Genomic DNA, 26,545 nt, shown 5'->3' with positions numbered 1-26,545 from the left:
TTTCTTCAGTTTCCACAGAAATGTCCACTCTGACTCAAGGCTGAACTGAAGTTAAAAGTCTAAGGTCAATGGGCCTCATGTTTATGCCTTCCTTCAAAAATCTCTAAAAGGCACCACTCAACAGAAACCATGTAATGTCAACACTGTATCATACGACTGTTAAATAACAATGCAGAATCAGGTAACCCTGATGCTAACCCTAACCCTAAAGCAAGCATTGTATCATGAGTTGCCCTGTGATTCCCACATGTATCAGAAGTGGTATGCACTTGTGGATATGAAGTCCCTGCTAAACTAATGCTTAATGCAGCATCCATGCAGTCCTTACTTTGGACATTAAAATGCCATGGAGCATTTGAGTAGACGATACTGGCCTAAAACTACATTTAAAGGTCTTATCTTGATGGGAGGAGGGCAAGGTTATTCTGTTCTTATCGCTTCAGGGAACTCCTGATGCTCTGTACCCACCTTGAGGGATCCTTGTTGACAAAAGCTTCAGCTTAAAGGGACATGGCTGCCTGCCAAGACCTCCCCAAGACGGACCGCCTGCACAGAGCTGACATATAGAGAGGATGTCGTGATTAAAATCGAAGACAGGAAGAGAACAGAGGGAAGAAAGATGAATAAGAGAGAGAGAGGTCTTTGGTTTCGAAGACATATTCTCTTGAGGGAAGTGAAAGGAAAATGTGTACACCACCCACGAGAAAAAAAGGAGAACATAAGTAGAGGAGACACTGCAGGACTACAGATCAGACAGTAGAGGCTATTTGAATATTGATCGCTGTGGGTTATTTCAGGCCTGGGAATTGGATTTGTGCATTGGCAGGAGATCCGCAAAAAAGTTCTGGATGCCCATGAGAGTCTGAGCAACAATTGGTGGCAATTTTTGGATGTGGGATCAACAGTTGGCTCTCCCAGCGCCATACAGGAAAGTGAATTCTCCTAATTGTGAGTGGGCTGCTGGCGTCGGCACAAAAAGACGACATAGAGGTGCTTTTAGGAGCCCTGGAAAAAAAGGATAGCTTCCTCTCCAACGAGTAGATAATGAACTAAACGTTTTGGGTCTCTTGTGTTGCCGTCTCAGGGGACCGTAGATGAAGAAGAATCTTTTCTCTTTTATCAAGCATTTCAACTGAAGCACCTTTTTTTCTGCGTGATCCCACATATGCATGCATTAAACTCAAAGCACCCAGTCTAGAAACGTTCAAGGTCGTTTAATTGTGGAAAGAGGATAAGAACAAGAATACAAGCTCTTGAATAAAGCGTCTTTTAAGTGTTGTGTTATGTAGTGGTGCGTAATTACAGAGGACTCGGTGATCTGGAGTGTCTGGGAGTGCGTTATTAAACTGACACTGGATGACATGCTGTGAGTCATTAAGCAGTGCTGTTAAAGCCCTAATCATGGAAAGGCACAGACACAGTCTTGCTCATTATCCTCCTCACAGATATTTTATGAAGCTGTACAATAAAGTGAAAATGATTCAAAGCTGCTACTTAACCAATGATGCAGTTTCTGAGAATCTATCACACCTAAGTCCATGTGAAATTTATTATCTCCAAATTGCTGAATAAACAACATAAATTTTCCACTCATGTCACATGCCAGGGAGTTATTATTGCCAGGTAAATTTATGCTGATGGCCTCCCAGGCTGCACCAGGGCCTCTCAGAGTAACCGGCCCTGCTGCAGAGTGGGGGTGATTCATTTCGTGGGAGGTCTTTTAGAAATATTACCTCCTTCAATCACGGGCAAATGAAGAGATGGAGATTGAAAAGCACTGTTTGGCTACTGTAGGAGCTCATGAGTAAATATGAGGTTGGAAAATATTAATGGAACAGGCAAAATTTTAAATAAGATGTGAATAAAAAGGGGTTTAAATATATGATTGAGCAAAAAAACATGCCTACACTTTTGTACTGTATTGTAGTGTATCCTATTGAATTGCATTCTTTCATATCCTATCCATAAAGTATATATTTTGATTGACCCCTAATTTTATTATTATACTTTTTATTTGGAATCATAAGGTTATGTTATGCTGTGCTATGGTCTAAAGGAGCACAATTATAACAGTACATACTCCTGTAAATTAATCTGTGGGTTAGGATTTTGTGTCTTTCTCTATCACACTGAACACAACGAATCAAATGCCAAAATGGCTGACTCATGTGTTTGGCAATCAGAGAACTTCAGTGCTTCTCCCTACACTTCCTGTACTGCTCAGGTCGCTGTGCTTTTAGCCAAATTGGCTACTTTCCTGGCATGAGGCATAATTTTTGGAGGAGAGGGCAGCACAGCAAAGGAGAGATAGTTAAGATGATCTTTGAAAGTTTTTGAAGTAAATATGAACTTTTAGTAGCTTCAAAATATACAAAAATGACAAACATTAGCTCATTTTGAATTTGTAGGGACAGGGCTAGGACTGGGCGATTATGGAAAAAATCAGAAATCATGATTAATTGGTCTTTTTACCTCGATTATGATTAATAAATCATTATTCCACCCCCAACCTCCTACTCTGTTCTGAAAATCTTTTTTGTAAAAAGTCGAATTTTCCAAGAAAAGTAGAAAATGAACAACTTATATTTCTTGTTAACAAAATAAATATTTTTTATACTGCTGTATAAAAGTAGAAAATATCTTTGCTGCGAACACTGCACAGTCATCTCCGTGTTTGAGTTTTAGTGGACTGGATGGGGATGAGCGCATGACTAGTACTTCTTCTTCTCTTGGGTTTACAGCAGGCTACACGCCTTGCAACACCTGGCTACCTATTACGTGACTTGTTTAGCATTCCACTCTTCTGTTAACCACAGTCTGTTAGGAAGTGAAGAGACCAGTTGCTGGAGTTTATGGAGAGGAATGTTGTCCCATTCTTGTGTAATGTTGGATTCTAGCTTCTCAACAATCCTGGATCTTCTTTGCAGGATTTTCGTTTTATGAAACGTTTCCTGCAGGTGAAAAGTCTGGACTGCAGGCAGGTCAGTTCAGCACCGGGACTCTTCTGCTGTGATGCCATGCTGTTGTGATGGATGCAGTATGTGGTTTAGCATTGTTTGCTAAAATTTGCAGCACCTCCCTGGGAGAGACAATGTCTAGATGGGCAACTGCTGCTCTGAAACCTCTGTATACTTCTCTGCATTAATTGTGCCTTTCCAGATGTTTAAGCTGCCCACGCCATAGGCACTAATGCAACCTCATACCATCAGAATCCCCAAGGTGGGATCCCCACCTTTTCACAAGCCTATATGGAAATCATCAAGTAGGAACAGCACATGTTCCTACTCTTCCTGTGCCTACAAGGAAAGCTTGAGGCACAGAAAGAAGCAGAAAATGACTTAAGTGAGATTTGGCATAAAGGAGGAGCTGGAGTGGAGGAGGGTTGGAGAAAGCAGCTTGGAAGAGTAGCCAGGCTAGAGCAGTTTAAATATGGCAGCACACAAGTGCAGTAAGTCATCTAGATGGGAGCATATTTTGCTCTAAAACCTCTATATATTTTTCAGCATTGATAGTTTCTTTCCAGATGTGAAACTACCCACCCCATAGGCACTAATGCAACCTCATACTAGGATGCGGGCTTTGGAACTGTGTGTTGAAAACAGTGTTAATTTCATCGACTAAAACTATGACTAAAACTTTTCATCGACAGCCTTTTTTTCCATGACAGAAACTAGACTAAAACTAACAAAAATAGATCTGTGATGACTAAAACTGACAACAACTAAGTTTAGTTTTTGTCAAAATGACTAAAACTAGACTAAAATGTAATTTAGCTTTCATCCGACATTCAAAACCTGTGATATTTCTCCACTGTGGGTAAATCTGTCAAAATGCACTGCATTTGTATCTCTTCTGCCTCTCAGCTGTAGAAAGCAGGGACCCCAGGTTTGGCAGGGTGCAGAGAACACACTGCCATGATTTGGTACCAGATTAGGGCAAGAAATAAATGCTTGGAGTAAAAGTAAAGACTAAAAAGTGAGGACTTTTTATGGACTAAAACTAGACTAAAATATTCTGAGTTTTCGTCGACAAAACTAGACTAAAACTAAAAAGGGGAGAAATGACTAAGATGGGACGAAAAATAAAATGCATTATATTTAAAGACTAAAACTAAGATTTAAATTAAAAATAGCTGCCAAATTTAACACTGGCTGAAAACAAGCTGGATGGCCCATCTCTTTGTTAGTCCACAGGACACAGAATCCATGGTTTCCAAAAAGAATTTCAAACTTTGAATCTCTGACCACAGAACAATTTTCCATTTGGGGTTTTTTAGATTTGCAACTGTTACATCTGGGGTTTCTTTGACATTTTACGCAGTGGCCCAACTTTTTTGGAACAAGGATTGAACTTAAAACAGTATGGACTTACACCAACAAATATGAATGATTGAAATCTTAACTGTTGCTGAAAATGTTGAATCAGTGCGATGGAGTGTCTGATTTTGACCACCGGTGACTCATTATTCCACACATCCACAGTATGCGGTTATGCTTGGCTTGTGTGAGTCTGGCTGCTTTAGTCAGCCCCAGCTGTCACCCTCTCTGTGTTCGTCTCCGTGCTTCCAGCTTCGTGTTTGTCATCTTTGTTTTGAAACTTCTCAGACGTACAGTACATGCATACAGAGAGGGATCATACTCTCTCTCTCGCTGTCACTGTGTATCGACGGCAGCAGCTGTGCTCCAGAATAAATGTGTCATCGCATGAGGTGCAAATTGATTGTTGACATAGTTTTGTTGACTCCTTTTTTTGTCGCTAGAATCCTGAAATTACCAATTTTTTCTTACAGCTTGATATGTAAACAACACCAAGACTGACACAAGCTAGTCTGTAAAAATCACCACTGACTCTAGAAATGGTTGCTATGACACTGTCTCAGCTTTATCACAAGTATCAAGAAAGATAAAGGTGCAAAAAGTGAAATAAAGGGTGGCCAAACTTTAAAGTAAGTAACTTTGTGAGTGGGTTTAGGTGTCTCCATGTTGCAGCTGTAATTGGGAGTTGTCCACAGCCAGCTGGCGCATACATGGCGTGCTCTGCTGGAGGAGTTTGCTGCAGGAGAGATGAGCTGTCAGAGCAGAACACAGACCAACGCCAGTCTCTAACAAGTCTGCCGGCCAAGTTGGCATACTGGCAAGGGCTACTACCTGTCTAGTAAATAGGGTTAACTTGTTAGCTTATGTGCACTTACTGTACTCTACAGTTGTTTTTCTCTGGTGCCAGTATGCTCGCGCATGTGTGTGCATCCCTCTGTCTCCCCCTTTTCTTCCTCCTGGCTCCCTGCAGGATAGATCTGACTAAAGTGCTGCCAGTCACAACAGCAGATGCTCATGTTTCCTCTGCTCTCTCGTGCCTCCCTGCACATCAGTGAGATTGCAGGTGTGTGTATGTGTGACTGTGGTCCGTCCTGGCAGGGCGCGATGCTCTAATCAGACTGCCAGGAACATGTGCCAGAAGAGCAACACAGTGTTCATGTTTAAAACCTTTCAATTATAAATCTTGTTTCTCATTGATTTCTTTTTTTCTCTCTCCATTGCCTTTACTTTATCCTGAATAATTCATTATTTGTTCATTTTTAATCAGTTAGCCAAAACAATAAAAGAATAAAAATCAGGTCCACTTCTGAAGCTGCTTCTTTTTGCTCATGTTAAAAGAAAAGCTCCATTAAGCCCCATTATACACCCAGACTGGGACAAACAAAGGTCTGGAAACACATTTTCCCCTTACAAAAACGTGCATTACCAAGTTTTTCAATCATGCTCTCGGGCTAAGTGTGTAGATATATAGGATTTTCCTGTTGCACAGTGATCACTGCAAAGATTCCTCTGCTCTTATTTCTAGTGGATTTTTATTTTTATGTTAGACAGCTTTGCACCATGAGTGAAGTTATTCAATGAGTTTATAACTTCCTGCCTGTGGAAGTTTTTGTGGATGGTGCACTTTATATATAGCTAAGATAGCTCTAGCAATGTGGGCTTTTGCAGACATATTAAAGCTAACTTAGCTACGTAGATAATGTAGATAGGTAGCCTACATGGCTGGTTAGTGAGCTTAGCTTTTGCAAGGTTAGCTACATATCTCTATTACCCATAGCTAAGTAAGCTGTAGCAATGTGGGCTTTTGCTGATGTAGCTAAAGCTAATTTAGCTATGTAAATAATGTAGATAGGTAGCTTTCATAGCTGCTTTGTGAACTCAGCTTTTGCTAGGTTAGCTACATAGCTCCATTATCTATAGCTAAATTAGCTCTGGTAATGTGGGCTTTTGCAACTGAGCTAAAGCTAACTTAGCTACATAGATGATGTAGATAGGTAGCTTAAATAGCTGCTGTGTGAGCTCAGCTCTTGCGAGTTTAGCTACATAGCTCCTTTGTCTACAGCTAAGTTAGCTCTAGCAACATGGGCTTTTGCAAACATAGCTAAACCTTACTTAGCTACGTAGATAATGTTGATAGGTAGCTTAGCTGCTTTGTGAGCTATGCTTTTGCCATGTTAGCTACATAGCTTATTCAGCTGACAGATCCACTCAAGTTATGAATGCTGCGTTTGAATGTTTTCGTGGTAGACAACTTTTATTCCTGCAAGCAGACTGTTCACTCGGTTTGATCAAACTTTTGTTTTTTTGTTTTGTTCAGTTTTTTAACTTTTAGTATCCTAACATTACATTAACCCTAACCCTGACCCTAAATGGAAGTTTTATCTGATTTTATTTTTTAAATTTTTGCATGTATTTCCATCATGGTCTGTGAACATGGGCGGCAGAAATGAACGGTCTACAGGCTGTCTTGCTAGCTTTTGTCAAAAAACATCTTAGGTTTGTTTCATTCAATAAATGTCCTCCTAATTTATTTTTTACTTTCGGCCACACTTTTTGTCTTTAAACTAATTAAATCAGCTAAATTGTAAAATAAATGTAGAACACTTATATAAGGCATATAGGCATAGTGAAAACTAGACCCACTTTTTCTTAGTTGTTTTGTTTTTTTTATCAACAAAGATCTATTTTTAGCTAGTGTATGTCCAGTCTTCATGGATTAGGGTAGTTCACTTTTTTAATCATTGTTTTGGTCAATGAAATTTACATTGCATAGTAGCTTAATTTCTCGAAGAATTCACACTAATGTGTAAACTCTAACTGTAGGTTTTAAACCATCAGGTAAAACTATTTAAGACAGAGATATTTTTCATGTTAATGCATCTAAGAAAAATAGTGTTTCCTTCCATTGTTCCAAAATGTCTCCACACATTTGCTTGCGTTTTTTGTTCAAGAATCAGAGGTTTTGGGACAACTTTGGGTCTCTTAGTGATGACAACTTTTTCATTTGACAATATTTAGACACTTAAACAGTGGCACCAGTGATACATCCATCCATCCATTTTCTATACCCCTCATTCCATTCCGGGTCGGGGGTGGGCTGGAGCCTATCCCAGCTGTCACTGGCCGAGAGGCGGGGTACACCCTGGACTGGTCGCCAGTCAATCAGTGATTTACAACTCATTTCTTCAAACAGAAAATAAATATACACTTGAATACATAAAGTCCATGCAAAGGGTTTATGTAAAGAGTTATTTACAGCTTGTACATTTTTCTAACATCTTTATTTGCATAATACATATTTACATTTTTGAGCTATAATACAGTTTTCCTCACGCTGGTTGGGGCTGTATTCTGTCCTTAATGTCTCATCGTGTTAAGGGCATTTAGTAATAAGAACATTAAAGCCCCACAAGCAACTTTAAATAAGTAGATAGCACCAGACTTAAATGTGTCTCCACTCATTATCTGTTCTGTAACTCAGCAGTATTCTCTCATTAGTCTAAAGCAGCTTGCTGATCTGGTAGAATTACAATGCCAGCTCATTAACAAGTCTGTGTTTTCTCATGCTTATTTATTCTCTTTAATTACAGCATGTTCTCAATGTTGCTTGAAGTTTGTTTTACATCGAAAGTTTGTGAATATATGCTGGAACTCTGGCTTATTAGCAGACGTGTTCTTAAAGCACTTAAAAAACTGGTGAAACGAAGAAGAGATGACACTACTTAAAGGTGTGGCAGGAGCATGCTGGGAAAGTGTGTGGGTTTTTTTACGTAACAGAGCCGCAGCAGCCGCCGACCTCTGACCATCTGACTTCTTGATCCCAGACTCTCATTAATAAGTGCTTGTTTTTTAGAGTGGGTCTGTTTTTGTGGGCAGGTGTGTGGGCATGTGCAGCTGTAGGAACCTGATGGCAGCTGAGAATGTTGTCCAAGAGTGGGTTAGCGGACAATCTGCAGGTAAAAAAGGCAAAAAAGGGATATTTTAATAAAAGGAATAATTTAATGTTAGGCAAGGCAAGGCAAGTTTATTTGTATAGCACATTTCAGCAACAAGGCAAGTCAAAGTGTTTCACACAGGACATTAAAATACAATGACAAAGGGAAAAAGAAACACAATGGAAACATTTAAACGAAACATGTAAAAGGTGATAAAAACAGCGAATAAGACCCACAAAAGATAAAACCCCAGGTTCCTCTCTGTTTATTTTTTATTTTTTCATGTCAGAAACAACCTTCATCCGTAGACTGGTTTCTGTCCCAGACAGTTTCACGTTTCTGACAGTCAGAAACAACTGTGGTCCATAGACTGGTTTCTGTCCCAGACAGTTTCACGTTTCTGACAGTCAGAAACAACTGTGGTCCGTAGACTGGTTTCTGTCCGTAGACAGTTTCACGTTTCTGACAGTCAGAAACAACTGTGGTCCGTAGACTGGTTTCTGTCCGTAGACAGTTTCACGTTTCTGACAGTCAGAAACAACTGTGGTCCGTAGACTGGTTTCTGTCCCAGACAGTTTCACGTTTCTAACAGTCAGAAACAACTGTGGTCCGTAGACTGGTTTCTGTCCCAGACAGTTCAATGTTTCTGATCGTCAGAAACAACCGTGGTCCGTAGACTGGTTTCAGTCCCAGACAGTTTCACATTTCTGACCTATCCCGGATGCCTGAAACAACCTTGATCTGGAGACCGGATTCTGTCCCACACAGTTTCATGTTTCTGGCCAATCCCTCTATATATAGGCCAGAAACAATCTTGGTCTGATGCTGGTTGATTCCTTAATGTAAAGTTCTTTTGGTCAAAGCACACACCAATAAAAATGTACTCATGATATGTTGTTCATTTCCCATATGGCATAGAAATAGTTGCGGTAGTAAATTGCAATGAGAAAGAAAGATAAAATGCAATAAGAGAAAATTTAAGGTTTTAAAAAGACGTGAGAATACTATTACAAAGCCCCTATTTTTTTGGCCAAAAAAAAGGCAGAAAAGTTGCACAGATCATCAATAAAATTACCCCAATATACTCTAAGATACAGATTTTGACTGGATTATTATGTATGTAATTTGCACTGGAACTTCTATTTTACAAGTGTAAGCTATGGTGGATTTTCAGATTACAAACACAATTACTATCAGAAGTCCACAGGTTATACTCTCCTGTTCTAATAGATTTTACAGCAGCATTTCTCTGCAAGTCATCTTAGTTTAGACTCCAGATAAACACCAAACCTATTGCCACTTTTATTGATTTTTTTTCCTCTTATGATCCTCTGAAGCTTCCAGAGTAAATCACCATCGATGAGTTTGTGGCCACAGCATCAGATACAAAGTTTATTAGATTGATTGAAACACACACCTTAATCTTTGAGCGAATAATGAGCTGACTGGAAGCAGACGGTATATTCAATTTGTATTGCAGCTATGGGGCCACTGGCAACAGGAAGCTGGGCGCTGTGTTTCTGGATGTGCAGTAGTTCCTCTAAAAACTTTGTTGATAATCAAGCTCTCTGTTTTCACGGCTTAACTTCTCATAGTACTGTTATTTTTTATCTTAAGTGGCCTATTCTTAAACAAATTCAGGAACATGTTTATTATTCACATTCAAGTGACCATGCAGACACACACAGAGCTCCATTTCACCTTTGCTCCTCTGTTCGCCACCAGGTCCCGCCGTCTCAGACAGCTGCTGCTAAATTTCAGCCCTAATGAGACCCAACCGAGGCTGCAGCGGTAACTGTGTTAGAGACCGCAAGAGTGTCAGCCCCCGTCATGCATCACGGGCCGGCATGAAGTAACGAGTGATCTGAAGCCAGACCTGCGGGAGGGGGGTTTCATTATCAAAATGAGTCCTCGGTGCCAGAAGAATATGCAGATCTTTGGGATGAAATAAGTAGCAGAGAAGGAACAAGTGGCTAAAGATGAGGCACAGTTGTGTTGGAAAAGCCAATTAAAAGTGTTGAATGCCTTTTTCCTTCTTTTATTATCCATCAGCCTCATCAGTGGTCATTGTTAGTCACTGTTTGATAGGCAGTGAATATTTCCATGTGAATGTTTTCAACTTCTAGATAAGAGTTCCTCATCAAGTTGGGACATTGTGTAAAAGGTGAAAAAAACAGAATACAGTGATTTGATCATTTTCAACCTAAGATTAATTAAATACTGGACAAAGACAAATTGTGCAATGTTCAAACTATAGTTTTTTTAAAATATGCACTCATTCTGAAAGCGATGCCTGCAACACGTGGAATGCCAAAAGTGTTCCACGGCTAAGTATGCTTGTTCGTAGCAGGTTGTTTTTCGAAATGGTGGCATTGAGTTTTCTGGCTGAAAGAGGCAATCACCTTTCAGATTGTTTTCAATACAAAGTTAGAATTCTGTGATGATGTCAGGGTGTATAAGTGCCTGTGACTTGGGTAACTTGCACATCTGTAAAGGATCCATTAATACTGAGAGGTACTGCAGAACTTTTAGGCATGTTTGGGCCAAAATATTGAGACTGAAGTGGAATGATGAGTAACACAATAAAGTAGTGCAATGGGACATCTTTGTCCTTAGGAACAAATATGTTGGATTTTGTGTAGCTTAACTATTTTAGGCTAATTTCAGGAAGTGAGACGACAACCCTAAAGATAATTTGAAATTAATATCCTGTAGAAAATTTGAGCTAAATTCATTAAACACAGCCAAAAGACTGAATGGCACAAAATGTACCTAGGATCTCTTAAGAGTTAGATACTTTAACAGTTTCTTCAGACCCCAGACACTTAGAGTGTCGTTACAAGCAAAGGTGATGACACTCCTGCCCCAGCTTTTTTGGAACATGTTACATCTACCAAATTCAAGTTTTGTGTGTATTAGAAACTAAATATCAGCTTCAATGATTAATATCTTGTCTTTTTGGTGTATTCAGTGGAATACTTAAAATGACTCGCAAATAACTGATTTCTGTTTTTATTCAGGGCTGCACGGCGGTGCAGGGGTTAGTGCTGTTGCCTCACCGCAAGAAGGTCCCTGGTTCGTTTACCTGTCAGGGCCTTTCTGTGGGGAGTTTGCATGTTCTCCCCAGTACTCTGGCTTCCTCCCACCACCAAAAACATGCTCGTTAGGTTAATCGCCCGTAGGTGTGAGTGTGAGTGTGCCTGGTTGTCTGTCTTTACATGTCAGCCCTGCGATTAACTCACCCAATGACAGTTGAGATAGGCTCTAGCCCCCCTGTGACCCCGAACAGGATAAGCAGTATAGAAAATGCATGGATGGATGTTTTTATTCACATTTCACATGAAGTTCCAACTTTTTTAGAATTGCTGCAGTGTAATGATTGTCAGATACACTTTTGTGCTCTTTAAATATACAAAAACATCACCCTTAATGCTGCTCTACTTTATATAGACATTCACATACATATGGGGCTTTTTGCACTCATCTGTCTTTATTACATGTTCTCTGGAAAGGTTGTCCCACTACCAGAGGGAAGATTTCCCCTCTACTTCTAGAAACTGTTCTGAGGGTTAAGGAGATTTTTGAAAACAGGGGTAAAAATTACAAAAAGTTCTGAGCTGTAGTGTGAAGTTTTTGGTCTGATTTTGTGGATAATATCCCGGCGTGTGATTCCCAATCAGCTTTGTTCTCCTCCCCTGATTCTTTTGACTGCCTTCTTTAATCCCACAGCAGAATTAATTCAATAATTCATCACTTCAAACCCCCACCTTCTCTCATTTCTTAAATTAATTTACTCTCTTGCCCCCCGTCAGATCCGTGCTCATCCTGTGTGACTTGGAAACCCTTTGTGCTGCTGTACATATAAGCAGGAAGAGCTGGCTGTGATATTTCCCAGGGGAAATTAATAGTACAGTGTGTTTCTGGACCAGGTACAGATTAAAAGCTGGGCCCCATTATAAGCCCATTAACCTAGTCATTAGGACCAGATCTGAGAAAAGATGGAACAGTGTGGTGTCTAATTTTATCCTGACATTATGTCAAAGCCAGTCCTCATTCACAGCTGCAGGTGCCGAGAGGAAATGAGGTGTTTTCCCTTGAAAACACCTCTTCTACGTCAGCAGCACCTTCTTAAGCTGCCATAAAGTGACATGGTAAGACTTGACACATATTTCTTTCATTGATCCACTCATGGATTTTTAAACATTCAAGGACAACAATGTCCTTGACAGGCGAAGAATTTCTTTGCTATTCTTCTGCAATGACCATTTCTGTTTCAAAGCTGTTGCACCGACCCAGAGCGGGTCTAATCTAAAACCACTGATACCAGCAGCAAGGTTTGTGTCTTCAGAGTGTTGAATGAAGCAGCAGTGACCCCTGTGATCCATTCAGGGGTCATAGAGGGAGAGTAAATGTGTATTTGTAGCAGCTGCTTCAGATTGGGTGTGTGTTTGCTGCGTTGTGGCTGCTGTGCATGGTCGCTCCAGATTGCGCCGTCACAGCTTTCACACTTGGCACATGTGTGTTGCATTTTGGCTACACCATTCTACTGTCTAGTCTTTTTTCAAAGGTTTTACCTGGATAAATCTCCCCACAAGTGACTTGATTTACTGTATAACTGAACTGAGCATTCTGATGATGTGGACATATATATGTCTGCTTACAGGGTAAATATGGCTCTATATTCATCTTTTATCTGTCTATTTTGGCTGAGAGACGCGCACAACTCACTGCAAAAATTAGGGATGTTTCCATGCGTCTTTTTCTCCATTCAGCTAAACGCTTATTTAAATTGCATTAACCGACTTGTCTAAAGAGTAGAAAATACTTAGAAAATAGTCAAATTCCTCACAGGGTCATCGTATGAGTGGGTTTGACGTGAGCCTGGTATATTCTGTACAGTGTGGCTAACATTAGCAGCTAGCTCTGCCAGCCTTGGCTCCTCTTTGTAGATTAATATCATGCTTTGATATGTGGCCTCTTTTCACTTCGGTTGAGTATTTATACGTGAGTTCAACACATGACAGCCTTCATACCACTTTATTTCCATTAATCATATAAAATCGGTCGTACCCCACTGTTCCTGCTAACTGCTAAATTTCTCATATTCATATCCAGTGACGTGCCAGAGGAAATCTCAGACAGGAAGGAAGCTGCCATCAACTGAAGTAACAGCGGCCTCTTGTGGCGAGAGATTCTTTACAGTTTAAAGAGCATTATAGACCAGGATTTTAAGCCTGTGTTTATAAAAGATGATAGTTGATTATGTTTAACTGACTCATAAATCTTGCGCGTTTTGCATCCCTAGTAAAAGAAGGCAAACTTTCTGTTTTTAGAAAGTCTTAATTCTTTTTACTGTTTAATTTCGTATGAAAAGCCCTAAACACAAATGTTTTTCCTCTAAGACATTATTTATAAGTGTTTTCTCATAATTTTAGTTAGTATGTGCAAATCTTATTTTAACAGCCTCAGAGCAGATGGAGCTTCATGGCCCCCCTAAAATCTCTGGCACCCCCCTAAGAGGGTCCTGGACCCCAGGTTGGGAACCAAGGCTCTAATCTCTTAGCACAGAAGACGCAGCTCACACAAGCAGTCTGAAAGTCCTCCTTTTGAACATCCACACCAAAATGAGCATCCAGCCATGACGCAGCCATTACACAGCCACCAGTTTATACTGGCTGTCAGCACGTATAAAGTCCAGCTACCAGCATTAACAACAACACAACTTTTCCTGCGTCCACCATTGCCATGTAAATGAAAGTCATAGTGAAAGGGATTCTCTGTCTCTCCTCAGCTGCCCTATCTGGATAAAGGCAGAAAAAGCCCAGAAACAATAATCTAAAAACACTGTTTGCATGTGTATGGAAGGCAAAAATTCACAGAAAAGCCTCAGTTTTCAAAAATCCCGTCTTTGGACAAAATAAGATTCAGGGCCAAAGCTCAAATCATGATGTTGACAGCAATGTGTGATTCAAAGACCTGACATGCATGAAAAGGTCCCAAAAGAGGTTAGTGCCTATTTGCCCTCAGATCAGACCGGGGTTAGAGCTAGTGTTAGCATATTTTCAAGTTATATAATGAGTAAAAGGTACTTTAGTATGAAGCTACAATAGAAGAGGAACAAGAAGTCATAGTTGTTAATTCCCAGAGGGAGGGTTCAATTTTAACAGTTTTTTCAAACATGATACACACCAATAGGGCAGGAATACACACACAGGCGCAGACAGGATGCTTTGAACACAAATGGAAAGATGTCAGAGTGAGAGGGCTGCACACCAAAGAGGAGTTAGGAGTTCAGTGACTTGCTTTGGCAGTGCTCGGGCAGTGAACTGGCACCTCTCTAGCAACCAGACCATGTTCCATACTTTGATTCATTTAGGGACCTTGGCTGGTAACCCTACAATCCCAACCCGAGTCCCTACGGACTCAACAACTGCCAGATCCAAAAAGTCTTTCTTTGAACCACTAAATAAAATCTTTTCAAATTTTGTCGCTGACATTTTGTTCCATATCTCAGCTTCATTTGTTTTTAGAAACCTTTGATAAGCAAGTCAGAGACATATTTTGCAGGTTAGTGAATAAAAGGCTCAAGAAAAAAAGGAAGATCATGTATTTCGACATATTTCCCATTACCATTTCTTAACCTCCCAAGACCTTGCTTGCATGTATGAGGAAATTACATTTTGTCTGTCCTACAATGTGATAATAATTCCTGCAATTTAGACTTTTTCATTTTATTGTCCACAATGTCCATTGAAGTTAAGGTAATTTGCTTGAAATGTTGTGAGAATTTGCCATTAAATTTTTATGCAAATCCTAGGAAGGTTGTTCAGCTGCTTTGAAGAATTTGCTGGTATTTTTCACTTATTGCCATGTACTTTTTGGGGATGTGTTTGTATTTTTCAGAGAGTTCCATTATAAGTTTTGGGGAAAATTTGCTTTTAGATTTTTTTGGCATTTTCATAGAAATTTTTTGGGGGATGGTTTTAGGAAAAAAGGTTTGAAATTTGAAGTTATTTTTATGTAAATTTTGGAAATTGGTTTAGAATTTAAAAAAATAATAATGATTTGGCATTGGGGGGTATCCTTTGAAATTTTCAAGAATTTTCAAAGAAATTAAAGGGAATTTGTTTGGATGTTTTGGGGAATTTGATAAGACATTTTCAGGTATTTTCATGGATTTGGGAAATTTATATTTCAATGTTGAAATGTTTTTGGGAAGGATGTCCTTTGAAATTTTCAAGAATTTCATGGATATTGCAAAGAATTTGATTGGAATATTTTGGGATATTTACTTTGAAATTTTCAGGTATTTTTATTGAAATCTGAGAAATTTATCTTTTATTTTTGGGAAATTTGGGGATTGGGGTGTCACTGAAATTTCAGGGATGTTTTGGGGAATTTTCTGTCCTTATATAAATGGAATTTAGACAACATATTGAAACGTTTTTGGGGAATTTGATGTTTTTTTTTTAAAGCAGCATTTGCTTTGAAATTTTGGGGGAATTTGCTTGAAAATTTAAATTTACGTGGAATTTTGGGGAAATTTTAATTTGAATGTTTCAACTTTAGTTTCAGTGATTTATGAAGTACTAGAAATAGGCAAATATCAAGTGCATTTTAGCTACATCTTAAAGTATTGTGTGAACTTGTTGTTTTTTAGGTTTGACACAATACCTGAGTGTGCAATATTAATCATTTTTGTCTGCATTTTCTTTTTTAAATGTCTTTTTCACCACTCACTGCTAGCTAGCATTAGCTTCAACTGACAGCATGTTACTGGTGTGAAAGTTTGCAATTCAGGTCATCCATTAGATCATTAAAATGACCCATAATGACTGAAAAGCATTGCTTGTTTGGAGGAATAATTTCTTTTAAATTACTGCCATACTTTTGAAATTTTGCAGTGTACGTGATGTGAACGCTCAAATCGAATGAATGACTATAAAGTGTTTTATCATGCAACTCTGGTGTTTATTTAGCTCTTTTTTAAAGCAATTAGTAAATCACATGAAAGGTTGAATTGTTTCCCCTTCCATCTCATTAATATCCTTTTATAGTTAAAATGAAAAGAAAGTACGGTTTTGAATCCCCTCTTAGATCCTGTCACTTACCTAATCTGAACTACTGAACAGTAAAGAAGTCACCTCTTGAAAGAATCCGGTTTTTGGCATATTTTCAGTCCTGGGGTGGGTCGGGTGCCCTTGTATTCATTTGAGCTCCTGGCCCCCTAGACATTTTTGCACACCCCTGCACCAAATGACAAACCATGGTCTAACACACATTTTTTTTCTCTCCTCAGCGCCTGGCAACAGAAGCCGAGAGACTCCAGAGGGAGCACGAGTGGCAGGAAGACAGCGATGTGAGTGATTGCATCAGAACACGTGTTGCTGTGAACTCTATAAGAGAAAGCTGGAGGGGGGAGGTGTTAATCATGATCCAATATGATTTCAATAATAGGATGGCAAATCTCATTACAACGACAGCAACGCTGAAATGACTTAATACCAGGTTGGATTCTATTATGGTGCATAATAGGCAGAAATAGGCAGGTGTTATTATCACACCCTATGCTATTGTCTATTAATCATAGTATTAAGAGCACATTAAAAGGATTGTACCGCAGGTAATATGAGCACATTTTTATCTAACTCATTCAATTACTTAACAAGCTGGTTTAATAAATGAAAGACTTGATTTATACAATGGCAGTCCATTTCCTCCGTTCCTGCTTTGCAATAAGGAAATCCTCTCTAATTGGCAGCCATTTTTTAAATGACAAATAACGTTGTACATAGACACTGTAGCGAAAGAACTTCAAAGAAACTCAACTTTGCCATTTAGAACATTAACTTAAATAAGCAGTGTTGTTTGCCAGACCTTAATGAATCTTTTCTATTAGAGGTTTCCCTTTATTTAACTTCTCACACTGAGAAAAAAAGGGGAAAAAAATATCCTCTCTGGGAATATTTTCATTTATAAGACGCATTACTTTTTCCCTTTGGCTTGTGATGCTTGGCTAGCAAATGTAATTACTTTTTTTTGGTTAATGAAATGGGGAGTTCTGCACTACCTAAAGTAATTTAATATATCCTGTAGCACTGGAAGGAAAATATGTGAGACTGAGTAATAGAAGGCTGGATTTGTTTAGAGCTCTTTCCCATCCAGTCAGTAGTCTGAGCCTTCCTGACAATCACATCTCAACCACACTACACATTAAAAACACTTTGACTGGGACAACAGACATTTGGAAATGAGGTTAGGGAAAGCTTTTACCAACACAGAGAGACTTTCTGTCAGCCAATGAGTCTCTATGTTCGATTGAATCCAGTTCAATTCAACAGGCTTTACCAGCATGCAAAACATCATCAGTGTCATTGCCAAAGCAATGTACAAATTAATAATAATTATGGCACAAAAAAGAATTATAATTGGTATCAAAAATCTTGGTTTAACATTGAATTGTAATTAAAAATATAGGACTTCTATCATTTCTTTGTTAAATATGCAGACAGTCCAGTTCATGGTGGTGGTGAGGTAACAACAGCTCGCACAATGTGCTGCACACAGTCGCGCTTTACCCAGCAGATATGGGAGCTTCTATTTGTTGTTCATGCTGTTCATTTATATTGTTTGCTTGTTAAAATGAAAAGAGCTTGCCTCTAATGTTCTCGTGTTAAGGACAGGTGGTTAGAAAGAGTTTCCACCTCCTGTTGGCTGCAGTGGGTACACAGACATGATCAAGTTTCGTCTGTGGCATCCTCTCTCAATGTTGAGGTTGCACTCACATTTCTACCTGAATACAAAAAATAAGTCGATCTGAATAATGCTTTGCTGTAGGATTTTGTATACAATCACAAAAATGCAAATACATTCAGGGCCTAATTCACTTACAGTGGATAATAGTTGGTAATATCTGCTAAAACTGCACACCATTTGCTCTCTGCTCCATTCCTCCATGGGCCCCCAGAAAGCTCTCCCCTTTTGTCCCCCCTTATGGGCAGCCTTGTCCCTCTGTACTGGCTTTAGAGGTAGTCACACCGCCATTCAGACATCAGCTAAACCAAGCACTTACCACTACATTTATGCATGCAGCCTGCCTAGAAAAGTTCAGGAAATTTTGTGAATATGCGATCAGGGCTTATGCTCGGCCTCAGTGTCAATAAGGCATATTTGAAAAACCAAGTGGATCATCTTGCATGTGCTGCATGTGTATGTTTTTGTGCGCATGCGTCTGTCACCTATCACCTTTGATAAGTGGGCCAGTACTACTGGGCACGTCTCCCTGCAGACTTTAAACACTTAAAAAATGTGAGTGCTGCAGTAGCACTGCACACATGCATGTGTTTTGCTCTGTACTCTAATGACTTTGGCCCTGTTTAACATGAATGCTGTACACCCTCTCTTAAAAGATCTGCCCAACGGCGACGAAATGTGAACGCATACCAGAGGAGGAGAGGAAGCAATATAAAACAATTAGACCTAATGTGAAAACGCCCCTAAACACAGGCGTATCAAGGAAGCAAAATCTCTTTTTCTAGCAGAAAAAAACTCTAAACACAACATGCCACGTTTTTCTAAACATTCACCTCCCAACATGCTGTTCTGCACCCTCCCACATCAACTGCTCCTGCACAGTCGGCTTCCCTGATGGGTGTGATGGTGTGACCTCAGTGTTATCATCACCTTTGAAGGTGCACATCTGTCCGTGTTAACATGACATGACAGAGAGCATCATTGGACAGTCTCCTGGTGTTATCCCATTGTTTGGATATCTGTGCTTAACACCTCCTTTTTGCACATTAGCTTGCACGTTTCCTGCTAAAACTCATTAACAGTCCAAACAGAAAAACTGAGAGCAGATGTTAGCGTTTGGCACAGCTTAATCACTTATTGTGTGCTAATTACAGAACGTTTAAGCTAAGGTAGCAGAAGCAGTGTCAGGAGGAGTCGCAGATTTGTTTCAAGTTGCCATCCTGTTACTTTGCACCTGCACAAGTGGTGGGCAGGTGGTGGGAGTCAGCGAACCAGCTCAGTGGCTTCAGGGCACTCTTATGTCAGCAGCTAGGCTAGCTCGTTAGCGCCCTGCTAGCCTGTGTGTCAACAGGGAGCCGAGGAGTGTGAGAGCATAACAACACCACTTACTTTAGTGATCCTCAGTGTCAAAAACAAACCTCTGCCCTGCGGAGGAATACAGCAAGATTACACTTTACAAAAACACAAATATGTAGGGCACCAGTAGCCTGCTGGTTATGCCTGTACACCCCGTGTACAGAGGCTGTTGTCCTCAGAGAGGACAGCCCGGCTTCTGTGTCTCCTTTCCTGCACGCTCTATCTCTCCTTCAGGTTTCTGACTCGATCCACTGTCCACATGAAGGCAAAGAAGTACAAAAAAAAATCTAAAACCAAAGCACTTTTAATAGAGACTGTTAAACATCTTTAAAGTTCAATTTCAGTTTAATTCCTTAATGGTGTTTTCACATCTATAGCTCATCTGCGTTGTCCCAATTCAGATGATAAAATGATCCATTGTTGCATTTGTCTCTTGGGTTTTTATGTCCTATATTGCAGTATTTTAAAGCAGGTCAAAGCTCCAATGCAGGACTGTCTCCACACCATCACAACGCAGCCTCCTTTTTCCCACGGTGTACATAGATAAACACTATGAGTATTAGTCACACTTTGCATTGTGGGATGACTCCAAGACTTTATTTACCTGTCTTTTCCCCTGACAAACCCAGTGAATACTCCCTCCCCAGGTGTGATTTATTGATGATATCAGTAGCATTGTTGCTAGCATCCTGGCTAACAGTTGCTTCATTTTGGAGCTGAAACGTGAGTCAAGTTGTTATTGGGTTCTGATGTTAAAATAACTTTTTGACAACACTCTTTAACTCCTGTTCATCACTGTTTCTGCTCAAGTTTTTTTTTCTCCACATTTTCCATTTTTAACCCATTGTAGCCACTTTTTAACTACTTTTCACCATTTTCCCATCATTTTTTGCCAATTTTTGCCTCTTTTATCGCGTTTTTGTCCCTTTTTTTGCCCCCACCATTTTCTCAGCCATGTTTTGTCCCTTTTTCCACCATATTAGTATCTTATTTGCCCATTTTTTGCCTCTTTTGGCCCATTTTTAACTCTTTTAACCAACTTTTGCCACTTTTCAACTGCTTATTACCATCTTCTCTCCTACTCTTTACCCCTTTTTCCTTCATTGACCCAGTTTTGCATCTCTTAACCAATTTTTGCATATTTTGACAGTTTTTCACCATATTCCCATCTATTTTTGCATGTTTTTGCCTCACTTGACATGTTTTTAACTCTTTTAACCAATTTTTACCTCTTTTTCGCCTTTCTTGAACATTTTTTCCCACTTTTATCCAATTTTTGCCACTTTTTAACCACTTTCCACCATTTTCCCACCTAGTTTTTGCCTTTCTTGACCTATGTTTGCCTCTTTTTAACCAATCTTTGCATATTTTAACAGTTTTCACCATATTCCCATCTATTTTTGTCCTTTTTTGCCTCTAGTGAATAATTTTTTACTCTTTTAACCAATTTTTGCCACTATTTAACTGCTTTTTACCATCTGTCCTCCCATTTTTACCACCTTTTGCTAGTCTTGACCCAGTTTTGCATCTCTTAACCCATTTTGCCACTTTCCACCATTTCCCATTCATGTTTTACTCCTTTTTGCCTTTCTTGACCGACTTTTACCTTTTTAATCAATTTTTCCACCATTTTCCCACCATTTTTATCTGTCTTTACCCATTCTTGCCTCTTTTAACACATTTTAGCCTTTTTCCCAATTATTCCATTATTTTTATTTCAGTTCCCCCCTACTTTATTCTGTGGCATTCTGACATTTGTGCACATCATGGCTTAGCTATGAAGTTTGACATTATTTGTAGAATATTTTAGTCAATTTGCCCATGCACATTGTAAACATTCATAAGAAAAAGTGAATTTCAGTTTGAGAGAAGTGTTTTACATTTTAATTGTTATACTGTACTACAGCAAAAATGAAAAGTAGTTTTGATGCTTTGATAAGAGTTGCTATTATTCAGGTTAAAAATAAAATATTTTTTATCACAGTTTGACTTTACAATAGACCATGGTTTTTCATTGGCCTCCCATTTGGCTGGGCACCAGAAAGCTGTCCCCTTTATCCTCCTTTATGGGTGGCCTTGAATATACCAACAAAATGATTCAGGGGTTGACTTGGAACAAATTTTTGATACTACAATAGACTGGCGAAAATTACAAAGAGGTAGAGCTGAGGTGGATCACAGGGCAGACTTAACCATTAGACAACGATAGGTGGTTGCCTGGGGCCCCGAGTTACCCAACTTACCAGATTTCCCTCCATAATCCATTTGAATAGTGATGTTGTCACAATTTTTGTCCTTTCATATTGAAGCTCTTTCCATGTGTTTGTGGAAATACTTTAAAATGACAACAACAAATCAGTATGAAGGTGTGAGGGATATCTTGAGGTTTCTTTATGGCCTACAAAGTGTAACCACAGGCATGGAAAGACATACCTACAATAGTACGAAAACTCCATCAAAAATACACCGAAACACATCAGCGGGGGTAACAGCTTGAAAACACCCAGGCAACCTGTAAGAGTAATTAGAGCCTTCTAATGCTCTGCTGGTGTTGTGGTTGTGCTTGGAACTCAAGCAAAGCACCCACCATGCTTCATGGTAAAAATGTTTAACTCCCAATAGAAAAATGTGTTTTAAACCCTTGAATAAAGTTACTTCTCACTGATGTGTTCACCCTAAATGTGGTCATCCACTGCTCATCTCTTCCTGTCTCTCTTTCTCATTGCAGGCCAACAAGTTCATTTACTACTACGCCAAAGATAAAGTAAGTGCAACTTGATCCTCGTCCACCTATTCTGATATTCTGTCATTGTATTCAGAAATGCATACTCTTCACTGTTTTGGTAAACGAGCAGTATAACAGAAGCAGGTGAATCCTCGAAGGGGGCAACAATTGAAAAAAGTCCCAACGTCCTCATGATTACTTCCTGTGTAGTGGTGTTAAAGCTTGCTACTGTTGATAAAACTTTAACTTCAAAAATCAAACTACAAATGTTACCAAGCAGAAATAAACAAGTTTATATCAGAAAATTTCTAGAGTTTTTCTACCTTGAACATTTTTTTTTTTTTTTTTTTTTTGTCGAGTGTGGCTGTAGAGCAGGGGTGTCGGACACAATCACAGCAGGGGCCGGATTCTTAATTTAGGTCTCACCTGAGAGCCTGACAGGATTAGCACTTAACCATAAACTGTCATCCTCATCTTCACTGGTGATGAATTATGGGAAAAAACTGAGTAAATAACATCAACATTATAAGGTTAAAGGCTCACAATCTCAGATAAAAGTTAAACTTATTCAAACCAAACATGTAATGTAAAGTCAAATCTATTATTTTTAAAGGCAAATATATGAAACAGAAAGTTGTAATCATAGGTTTAAAAGGTTTAAATGAGATCAAATTTGAAATCATGAGTTTAAAAGTTCAAAATATGGCATTAAAATTGGAAATTAGGAGTTGAAAAGGTCAAAATATGAGATTAAAAGTAAAAGTTGTGTGTTAGAAAAAGTCAAAACGTGATATTAAATTTGGAACAATTTGTTTAAATTGTCAAAATATGAGATAAAAATTGAAATCATGAGCTTAAAAGATCAAAATATGGCTCAAAATATAAACATTGTGAATCGTAAGGTCAAAAAATTAGATGCAAAATTGAAAATGTGAAATGAAAGTACAAATTAATTTACTTTCCCATGTTCCTGACTTTTTATCTAATTATTTTTATTCATGGCCTTTTCAAATTTTATGACTTAACAAGGAGATTTTAAATCATCAAGGTTATGTTTACATTTTTGTACTGGTGGATATCTGCAGACCCCATTTAGGCCTCAGTTATAATAAAAATATGTTCTGGTGGGCCGGATATAATGGTGCCATGGGCTGGATTTGGCCCCCGGGCCTTGAGTTTGACACCCCTGCTGTAGAGCATTTCGGTAAGAATGTTAGACATCTTGAATGGACGCTGATATTAGTAATGGGCTTTTGTGACCTCATAATGGCAGACAGAGTGTCCACAAATGAGGCTAACTGGTCCAAGTAAAGCAGACTTAAGAGTAATGGTGCAGGGAACCCAAATTATAATGTCCTCATATGAGGATGCTGGGACGTAGGAGGCTGACATGTTGGACAACTGTTTTGCTTTTGAACACACTTAATTGCAAGATTTTCTAACAATTAGTCAAAATAAACTGCTTGTGCAAACACCAGGTTTTCTTTTGCTTTTTAACTCAGTCATTGCATGTAAAAAAAACTGCTTTGATTTGAAAACACCTTCGCCACTTGTTACGCTGTGCATTACATTATAAATGAATCCCATATACTTCGCTAAGATAGCACTTTTTTTGCACCATTGCATGATTTGTGCCAGAATTTTAAAAGCACATAAGTTCTGCGTGAGACATTAGATGTCTCCCCTTCTCCCCCCGCAGCCTTCAACGTCATCTGTCTGCTCTTATAAAAAGGGATCAGCTTCTAATTCCCCTTCAATGTCCCATTGGGAGAGAACGACGCACCCAAAGCACACTAATGTCACTCTGTATCTGACTGACAGACCCTCTCCCCCCTTTTCTCTCCTTCTCTCTGGATGCCTGGGTTTATGTTTCATGCGTCAACTTTTGATTCAATTTCCGTAGCTTTATCTGACAGCGGTGACATTTAAGTGATCATCAACACTGACACCTTGTCATTCAAATTAATGAGAAACCACGTTTAGAGGGTATACAAACATGCAGAGGCAGGGAAACTAAGGTTTGTAGGATGTTTTTGAACTCCTGGTTTTGCTTTTTCCCTGTTTTCTTGCAGCTGTATGAAACAGACAAAGACAAACAAAGGAAGAATGCATATATTCCAGAAGATCTTACGATGGATTCTGACTTCAAACGACTCGTCTCGTACAACACCACTGCTGTGCACATCCCTACGGATATATACGAAGGCTGTAAGTTAAAACACACACGCTGAGAATAAACACATCAACACCTTCCTCTTTATAAATAGTAAAACAAGGCAACCAGCACCTCCTGCTTGCTCTGTCTCTCTTTATTCCTGTCATCACTATGTCCACTATCTACAGTACGTTCCCATGATGAGGAGCTCAGCCTCCCAGCGCTCTCTGCAGTAAATTCTGTTCCACCCCCAGGCCAGGCCATTCCAGTCTAAATATAGCACAGATGCCAACAACCCAATGGGCAGCACACTATAGCCCTCTCTTTGCCCTGGTCACCAGCTGCTCCTTTCCCTCACATTCATTACTAACCTCGCTGACCTCTCAGGACAGTTTCACAGGAAGTCAGTGCATCCGTCCAGGACAGCTTGTTTTGTGGTTGCTTTGTACTGGGAGCTGTTTTGGGCACAGTCACACTCATTGGCCCTCATTTATCAAACGTGTGTACGCCAGGAAGGTGTGTGTAAGGTAATTTCCACGCACGGATCGGGGAGATGGGAGATTTAAGCAAAAAAATCTGCATTGTTGTACAAGTTAAATATTTGTTCAAAACAATTCTGTTAACCTAGCAGTGATTTCCTCCCTCCCTCAGTGTTTCTTAATCCCTTTGATCCCAATTTTGAAGCTTAAAAAACAACAGATATTTGATTTTCCATTACTTGCCATAAACTCAGAGGGTGAGGCCGGCTGAACCGGAATTATTTAGGGGTGTGTTATATAAATGATGATTATTTTCATCTGCTCAATGTATTAACAACCACTCAGTCGTGCGCTGTGATTAGCCAGATAAGCGTCTTTTTATTGTAAGATGATTTCTACACCCAACTCTGCAAGTTGGAAAAATATGGGGCCATTTTTAAAAAAAAACATTCTTTTCAACTTTTCTTCATAAAACATCTTGTTTTGCACAACTTAGGCACAAACTAAGAAATCGCAAATTTATATGAATGGCTAAAACATGTTAAAGGTAGGCAAAGTTAGAAAACAATCTACTTTTAAACCTGTTGTATAATAAGGTTTATTATTATTGTATACATACATGTGGGTTGCTGGTATTTTATATGTTAGCACTAACGTACATACAGCTAATTGGTGAGATTTGGAGTCCATGATAAAGTGTATCATACATATGTCATATTTAATCGTAGCACATCATTTCTTATCCTATTGTATTATATTGTATCATAATATTTCATATCATATTAAATCATATCATATCCTACTGTAACGTATTATATTATGTTGCATTGTATTGTATCGCCGTATTGTATCATATGATATCATGCTTTATCGTATCATATCATAACTGGGGCTGTCAATAGATTAAAATTTGTAATTGTGATCTCACAAATTTCGAAGCCACTTCATGATTAATCGCAAATTAATCACATTATTTTTATCTGTTCTTAATGTACCGTATGGGAATATTTCTTGATATTTAAATACCCTTAACAACACACGTGGACTAAAATGCTTTTGTGAATTGATTACTGGTTTATAGCGCTAATATTTAGCATGGTAAACTCGTGTGCTTGCCACGACTACCAATACCTGCTTTTTAAACAGTATCGGACGTATTTCTGGTACTGGTACTGGTATCGGAATCGGAACAACTCTAATTATATCATGTCATATCAAATTGTATTATATCATATTGTATCATACCTTTTCATGTTGTTTCATTCTGTTTTGTTTAGTGTCCTATCATTTTGTTTAGGATCTTCTCACTTAAGGTCAGGTTACTTTTAAACTTACCCCCAACATTTCTGGCTGCTCACACAACATTAAATTAAAACACACTTGGTAGACATGAAATTTGTAATCTTTTAGAGACCAATATCACTCTAAGATTTGACTCGCCATAAGCACGATTGTCCTATCTTTCTACAAGTACTTGTTTTGTGTTCCACCTACTACCCTATACGTACAGTACATAAATTCCACGGGGGTTAGATCTGATCTCATGGGGTGCTTTCTTTGTACTATCTTTGTATGAGGCTGAATGTCGGACAAGAATGGTCTTCTCCAGTGCGAGTGTAAGGAGACCCACCCATACATTACCCCATTTAGCTCCTCCCTGGAAGCTTGTGCTTGTTTAACAAATTGCTGTTATCTATTCACTGGCAAAAGGACAAATCAATGTGAGTAAAGAAACACAGAGGCAACACACGCTTATACATCCAAACCCTCAGGGTTATTAGCCTCTTATGCTATGACACTAATGAGTTTAATGCAAGGGCAGGCTG

The 26,545-nt window shown here is 39.0% G+C and overlaps 1 protein-coding gene across 2 annotated transcripts in view; it reads left to right on the top strand.

The window, feature by feature from the left end:
- The window catches only part of LOC121505378 (voltage-dependent calcium channel subunit alpha-2/delta-1-like), a 167,712-nt gene that overhangs the window by 60,166 nt on the left and 81,001 nt on the right, over positions 1-26,545 (top strand). For both annotated transcript variants that reach the window (XM_041780651.1, XM_041780650.1), the window contains exons 4-6: positions 16,551-16,610; positions 22,089-22,124; positions 24,158-24,293. In XM_041780651.1, coding sequence (XP_041636585.1) covers positions 16,551-16,610; positions 22,089-22,124; positions 24,158-24,293 — 232 coding nt within the window. The remainder of the gene's footprint in view (positions 1-16,550; positions 16,611-22,088; positions 22,125-24,157; positions 24,294-26,545) is intronic.

This window comes from Cheilinus undulatus, linkage group 23 (assembly GCF_018320785.1).
Source record: "Cheilinus undulatus linkage group 23, ASM1832078v1, whole genome shotgun sequence".
NCBI lineage: Eukaryota > Metazoa > Chordata > Actinopteri > Labriformes > Labridae > Cheilinus > Cheilinus undulatus.
This window is presented reverse-complemented; position numbering and strand designations above follow the sequence as displayed.